Raw genomic sequence first — 7,902 nt, forward strand, 5'->3', positions numbered from 1 at the left:
AGATGAAACTTCTGCATCTCCCTTTTCCTTTTGCTCAAGTTTAACCCTCACTAATGTAACTCACTTTAACCCAGTAAAGCAGTTAGAGCCATTTCTAAAAATCTGGGGGCCCTACATTTTGCTAGCCCCATACCCCACCCAACCCAATCTTATTATTTTGTATGTAAGCCTAGAACAAAAATTCATACGCAATGGATTTTGCTAAAAAAAAAAAAGCACGTAAGAAAACCTCAGGGCTAATTGTGCTTTTTGACAAATAATATCAAATAAAGAAAACATACTTGCAGGCCCAAGGCCACTGTTTATACTGCTCATAGCTAGAAATGGCGTGGAGTGTTGTGTATATGTAGGTATACAGCATTTATACATGTCTGAGAAGAGTGACTTTCCAAATATTTCATCATAGTGAGAGATATGTCTGCATCTGTGTATTTAATTTTAGCTGTTTCCACAGACAGCAAAGACTTCACATTCATCCAATCACACTGATAAAACTGGATAACATAATGCTCGATGTTAGTGCATAGCTAATCAATGGCAGTAATCTACAAAAGAAGTGAACATGTCAAAGCAAATTATGTGAATTTATGAAAATGTGTAAGTCTGGCTTTTAGAAAGCCCAGGTAAAACCTGGCTTAGCTAATCATAGCTAATATGTTGAACCAGAATAGCTGCTAATGAAATGTAACATCAAGTTGAAATCTCCTGGATATCAAATCACTGTTGTCAGAAGAAAACCTTGTATCTCCAAAATGATAACAGGAAAAGGAAAAAACCTACATTACTTTTAATGTAAGTCGATGGAACCAGTAATTTTAGACCGTTTCTTTTGGTCCATTCTTCATTAAATTTACACACCATGTAAAGGGTAACAGGTATTTTCAAATTATGTCAAAAACTGAAAAACGACAAAAATGGAGATACAAGGTTTTCTTCCAACAGCAGCGCAATACTTGAAATTCTTGTTACTTCACTGTATTTATGTTTGGGAATCTAATGAAATATAGTGATTTTACATGCAAAAATCACATGCACGCCTGGTCAAATGACATATTTTATTAAATTTCTGCCCCGCGACCCAGAACGATAAGCTGCTTAAAAGATGTATGTACATATGTATTTTCTATGAAAATAAGTTAACACATCCTTTACAGAGAACAAACTTAAACATGGCATTTTCCTGCAAATATTAGTGCACAATTTCTGTTTATCTGCTGAGTTTAACATACTGGGAAAATAAAACATATAAAACGCACCTAACTTCTAAACAGGGCACATTTTATGTATGTTAAATTAAACAACAAAAAATTATGCATTAAAGTGTGCAAAGGTGTGCTCTCTGAAGAGGATGTATTAATGTAATTTAACTTGGGGTGCCCTACCTTTAGCACACAACTATATATATATATATATATATATATATATATATGAGATCACCCCTTAATCATTTTGATGAATTTGAACACTTGATAATGAAACACATCGTCACTGCCGGAACAAAACCTTGTATCTCCAAGATGAAGAAAAAAACATTATAACTTTGTAATGAAAGTTAATTTAACATCTTTTTCCAAGTAATTTTGGACTATTTATGTTGGTCCATTTATCATTAATGCAAAGGGTTACTAAAGTTTTCAAAATATGCCAAAAAGTAAAAAACGACAAGAATGGACATAAAAGGTTTTTGCACAAGAGTGACATTATGTAAAACGTTCTACTTAGATTTAAATGTTATACTTTATTCAATTCATATTAATGTCTTTTTAAACAACACTTTTAGAACAGTTTTTTTACATGCTTTCCTGATTATATGTGGAAATAGGCTGTATTCATGGTGCACGCACACTGTGTAAAAGGCACTGTATAGCCACCTATGAAACACCACAATTTTTTGTTCCATAAAAGCCTGCATATGGGGTAAAAACAGCTGTTCCCTGATCTTGTCAGGGTTAGCAAAATGTACATTTTCGTACATTTTGGTTCTCACAAAGGGATAAAAACTCTTTGTGCACATATCACAACACACACACCTATTATAATTTATCACCCGCTTGTGCAAAACAAATGTACCGTTGTCACGACTTTCATTTCAGCCTGGTTTTTAATTGATATCGGCTTGTTGTTTGAACATCCCACACACAGCAGCGCATTTGGCAGGTTTTGGCAGCAACCCAATACACAGCTGGAGAGAGCATGTCTTCAACCAGGAGCACAAACACAGCATGTTTCTCTGTGATCACAATGTGTCTAAATCTAAATCTAAATGTGCTGCCATATCCATTCAGTTTAAAATGCTTTTTCCATAGAACTGTAATGTAATGCAGTAATGCAGTGAACCCCTAGTGAAATCACCACCCTCTTAAAGAGCTCATTTCTTCTGAAATGGTGAGGAGTGCTGTACCGTGGAAGTGCGAATGCAGAGTAACCTGATATATTTCTCTGTGCCACTTACTATAATTGTGATCTAATCTTTGCGTGTTGCTCGCTTACTGTAAGTGATCGTATCTCTCTGAAGAGGCTTTGTTGACACCTTTTGATCAGTTCATAATTCATCAGGACACAAAGAACTGCACTCTTCTCCAGCTAGCGCTCCCCTCTCTTTCTCTCGCTCTCTCTCCAAGCGTGAAAGGGAACATATTAGCATTACACTCACAGAGACAACAGGCGTTTTGCACAGCTCTCTATTAGCAAGTCAAACAGCTCATGATGCACTGAAATAAAAGGAATGGGAAAGTGAAAGCAGCTGAGCTCACACCTCCTCGAAGTCTAATGAAGACTCTGCTAGTGATCTCACGACTTCCACGCAGACGGGGGGCGCCCATCCTCTTGAAAGCATGCAATTAGAACCGAACACCGTGCCACACGAAGCTGATGTACAATGCCAATGACTGTAATTATGCATACACTTAAAAGTGTGCGTAGACTCGCAATCTGTTGTTTAAAACCCAAACTCAGCAGCAGCAGACTTTGGAAATTATTGGGAATAAGTTTGCGCTGCCTACCTGCAATATTCAGCTCACGTGTAAAAATCATCACCTTTTGTAAAAAGCTACACTTCAACATGAACCCCAATTACAGTTCTTTTGCTTATGTAATAAGACATGTAATCGGACCGTTCTCTCTTTAACCCCTTAAAACAATCTTAACGTTTATCAGTCAGTAACTACTATGAATTATTCAGAAGCCACCATGAAACTAACGCATAAGTCATGTAGTTATGATAGTGAGGAACTGCAGGCTGGAACGCTCACAGGTCCTCAGAGCTTAAGGGGTCCTTGTTGGTCTGTGGTCTAAAATGTGTCCTGCTATCCATCATTACCTTGTGTGCGTGACAATGTCTGTCAAGGCTCCGCCTTCCAGGAACTCCATCACCACCCAGAGTTCATCTCCCACCAGATAGCTATTATACATGTCCACCACGTTTTCATGGTGGTAGTCCCTCATAATCACCACCTGCAGCAAACAAACAGCACAGCACCGATAAGCCAGTCTGCAAAAAGGCCACACAGTCCGCATACAATTTTATGGAGACAATCTAAAATACTTTAATAAATTAAATTTAAAAAATGTACGCATATATGTACATGTATCTCATATATGCACACATAATACAGGTTATAAATACAGTACTGTGAAAAAGTCACAGAACACTTTATTAACTTTATTTCCAGTCAAAATGGTCATTATTCATATTATTATTTATTATTTTTTTATTCAGCAGGATATTCAAAATAAGATAATCTGAAAGGATGTGTAAAATAATCTGAAAGGATGTGTAAAATAATCTGAAAGGATGTGTAGCTGTCAAGAAGCTGTTACTGAGAAAAGGAAATAAAAGGAAACAAAAAAGTAGAAAAGTTGCACATCAAACAAAGAAGCTGCTGGTATTCATAATAGCCTGACCACCCCAGAGTCCAGACCTCAACATCACTTAATGTAGACTGAACTTCGGAGGTGTGGAAAAATATCCCTGCAGATTACTTTTAAAAACTGAAAGCAAGTCTCCTCAAAAGAATACAGGCTGTAACAAAGGCAAAGGCTGAACACACTAAATACTGAAAATAAATGATATTATTTGTATATATTATATTGTAATAATTGTTGAAGCTTCTGTTATTTTCTGTTCAATTTATTTAAAATATATAGTTTTATATATAGCCTTTTTCCTAACACTTGAAAATACCAACTTGTACTTACTGACCATTTTTACTGGAAATTCAATAAATGACAGGGTGGGTCTGACTTTTGCACAGTATTGTAAATATATAACAGGACATTCTCCAACTACATAACATCAATAATGTTACATAGCTGTGCGCACTACTACATTTTTTAGATCAATGAAGGCTCATTATTATGATAAATATTCTCTGAAAAACAATACTTAAAGCCAGCTATACATTAACAAATACGCAGTGAACACAAATCTGTTTTCAGTCCTATTTCAAAGCAAAGCTTGATTGGAATTAGTAATTAAAAAAACACCATGAGATGCAGCACATTGCTGATATCAAGTCTAATAGTATCTTCAAAACAAACAAACAAACAAACAAAATCAAGACTCTATTTACACTGATACAATTTCTAATTAAGGATCTCACTGCAGAACGACTTCCACAAAGTTGTGTCAAATGAACGGTTTGTTTGGGTCTTTCTTCATCAAAATCAGCTGTTTGAACATCACAGAAAGCCCATGGATCCCACTTTCAACACTCAAGTACATAGTTTGATTGGACTGTTTGACATAAGTTATTAAATAATTAATATAAATTGCTATGAGATTTCATTTGTTAATACCAGTATGCTAATATTATATCTGAAGGGAGGTTAATAAGTGACAGAGTTTAATAAGTGAAAGAGTGATACACTAAACTGAATACAAACTGGGATACAAAACCTCTGCCTTTAGCTACTACTTTACATTCACATATTACTAATATATTTTTTATTTCCAAATATGCTTCACATATAACTTTGAATGTTTCTATGCATTATTTATTACGAGTACTATTCCTGTCTTCTGATGATTAGATATGGAATGGAAACATTGAGTGGAAATGTTACAACTTCCCACACAGGCAGTGTTAATTACAACAGATTGAGGGGCTAATAGTAACAATTACTAGAAAACTCCAATGAGTTGATGAAAACGCAATAAATTCAATACAGTTCCATATTGTTTGAGCTGCTTTTTGGAGGCTATACTTTAGCATGTTGTTTACTTTACCTTTTTACTTTAAGTGCCAATTCTGTGACTTTTAAGTGCACAACATTACTGTAAAATCACTGTAATATGAGGCCTCTAATGACTTGTCGCTTTAATTAAAGCCAACACACTAAATATATACACACATATGCAAAAAAATTGGGTGCCCCTGGTCAAATTACATGTTTTTTCACCTTGTAAGTGAAAATAAGTACATCCTTTACAGAAAACACATTTTAATGCACAATTACAGTTTACTTGCTGAAATAAAAAATAAAATGTAAAAAATGGCATTTGCAAGATCTCTGCTACATTTTGTGCTTTATGGTTTAATAAGTTAAACTCAAAAAATGAACAAAAATTAAATTTTGCACTAATACAGCAAAGAAAATGCCATACTTGCCATTTGCCAAAAATGCCATATATTCCCCATAGACAATATGCTTACTAACTTAATTTGGCCAGGGGTGGTCAAACTTTTGCATATAACTCTTCAAGCCTTCATGTCTGCCGGTTTAAAATCTGTCAGATGCATTAAAACTAGAGGCCATTCTCGTTCAGTTTGCCTCTCTTACCTCATTGAAGAGCAGCTCACGTCGCTGCTGTTTTCTTAGGTCCATCTTTTTTACAGCCACCTGCTTGCCGCTATGCTTCTCTGTAGCGATGCACACAATGCCCGTGGAGCCCTCACCAATCTTCAGGAAGTTGTCCAGGTACTCCCGCGGGTCACCAGGGTTAACCACTAACTGCAGTGCAGCCCGGAAACTGCTCGTGAGACACCCGAGAGGGCGGCTGCTCAGAGGACGAGCCCCAGCTGGGTGGGGGGTAGGCTCCAGGGGGGATGTAAGGTGAAGAGGGCTGGGAGTGTGCCCCCTGTGGGGTGTATGGAGGGCTAGGTTGTGAGGGGGGATGGTGGTAGGGTGAGGGCTTGTAGTGAAAGGCAGGTGGGTACTGAAAGCTAGGTGGGTAGCCGGGCTTGCCATGGCTCTGAGGTAGTTTGAGGGGGCCTCTGGAGTACGTCTCGGCTCCAGGCACCTGCGGACTCCCATCTCGTGACATCCTGTCATAGTCGCCCTGTTCAACACACAAAGAGAAGCAAAAGTATAATTATGACATATTCTAGCATTTAATCTCATTTACACCTGATCATTTAATCCATCTGTAGTAAGCATATAGCGATTATCCTCATAAAAACAGATGCATTTATAACGGCTTTAAATCTCTCAAAGACCAGACCCCTTCCAATATACAGGGTGATTCAAAAAGATTCATCCAATTTCAAAGCGCCATATTTTTACAACAGTGAGGCACCCAGGAACCAATCACATACCAATTGAAAGAGGGGGTCATAGAGTTTCTGACTGTGACTGGAAGATGGCTCCCTTCAGTCTGTGAGGAGAGGCGACCCCTGAGCAGAAAGCATTTTGCGCTCTCCACTTCAATAAGAGTGAATCCGTCATGACAGTGCAACGTGATTTTCATCAGCAGTGAAGCTCCAACAGCTCAGAGCGTTCATTGTTGGTTCCACGACACTGGATGATCTCCGAAATTGCTTTGAAAGAGCTGTGAGTACAGTGACACCCGACATGCTCAAATGAGTATAGGATGAATTTGACTATGGCGTTGATGTCTGTACAGCTGGAGGAGGTTTATATTGAGCACTTGTACAATTACATAATAAACTTTATGCTCACTTAAACCATTTACAATTTACTGCATTGTTCTGATAGATTTACAAGTGAAATAAATGGTTTTGAAATCTTTTTGAATCATCCTGTATTACATCATATACACATGCTTGATGAACATAACGACTACAGAAAGAAGCAGCAACCATCTTAAAGAAGCAGCAACCATCTTATCCACAGAGCAGGAAAAAACTGAAACACAGAAACAGTTTTTTGTGTTATGAGATGAATATGCATATAGCAACTGAATTTCAATCCGACTAACCACATATGCATTTTCATTAATAAACTGCCAGTCAAAATTAACCCATTAAGCACATTATTCATTTTTCAGTGTCACGAAAACAAAGAAAACACATCTTTGCTGTTTAAAGAAAAACATGTCCATTTATGTCATTTTTTATTATTCAACATCTTTTGAACATGGCAGCTGTCCTTCACATTGTGTGACAATTTCATGATGATAGGACTTACAGAAATGCTTCAAAATTTGAAGCATTGAACTTGAAATAAAATCTTTTTACATTAAGTGTTGAGTTTTCTCCTCACAGTAGAAGGATGGACAGAGCTTGATTTAATGCTATCTCTGACAGCTTTACATATTGTTTTGACCAGAAATTAAAATAAATTAAGGATGGATGTTTGCACAGTATTGTAATAGCTAAGTTCAACAATAAATATAAATCTGAAACTCTCAAACATGAAGACATTTAAGTCATTTTACTTTCAAGAGAAATCTAAGGTTAGCTATTCTTCTAGAGGTAAGCTGCACATCACATCATTTTTCTCTTTCCCTCCTCACACCTTATCTGCTTTTATTACAAGTGATGGTAAAAAAACATGACTAAAACAATCACTAACATCAGTAGATTTCCCTGTGTGTCTATGAGAATGTGAGTGTGCCCTTGTCAGTGTACTTTTATATATGTGTGTAAGTGCATTATCACTCTTGGATAAAAAAGTGTTAATCTTGCCCCAAATATTCTCATCAATTTGAATATTGTCTAA

The 7,902-nt window shown here is 36.7% G+C and overlaps 1 protein-coding gene across 1 annotated transcript in view; it reads right to left on the minus strand.

The window, feature by feature from the left end:
* pak5 (p21 protein (Cdc42/Rac)-activated kinase 5) overlaps positions 1-7,902 on the minus strand; it is a 52,560-nt gene that overhangs the window by 6,342 nt on the left and 38,316 nt on the right. Inside the window, 3 exon segments of the mRNA XM_036581781.1 lie at positions 3,320-3,453; positions 5,782-5,970; positions 5,972-6,280. Of these exon segments, the coding sequence (XP_036437674.1) occupies positions 3,320-3,453; positions 5,782-5,970; positions 5,972-6,280 (632 nt within the window).

Source organism: Colossoma macropomum, unplaced genomic scaffold (genome assembly GCF_904425465.1).
Source record: "Colossoma macropomum unplaced genomic scaffold, Colossoma_macropomum, whole genome shotgun sequence".
NCBI classification, from domain to species: domain Eukaryota; kingdom Metazoa; phylum Chordata; class Actinopteri; order Characiformes; family Serrasalmidae; genus Colossoma; species Colossoma macropomum.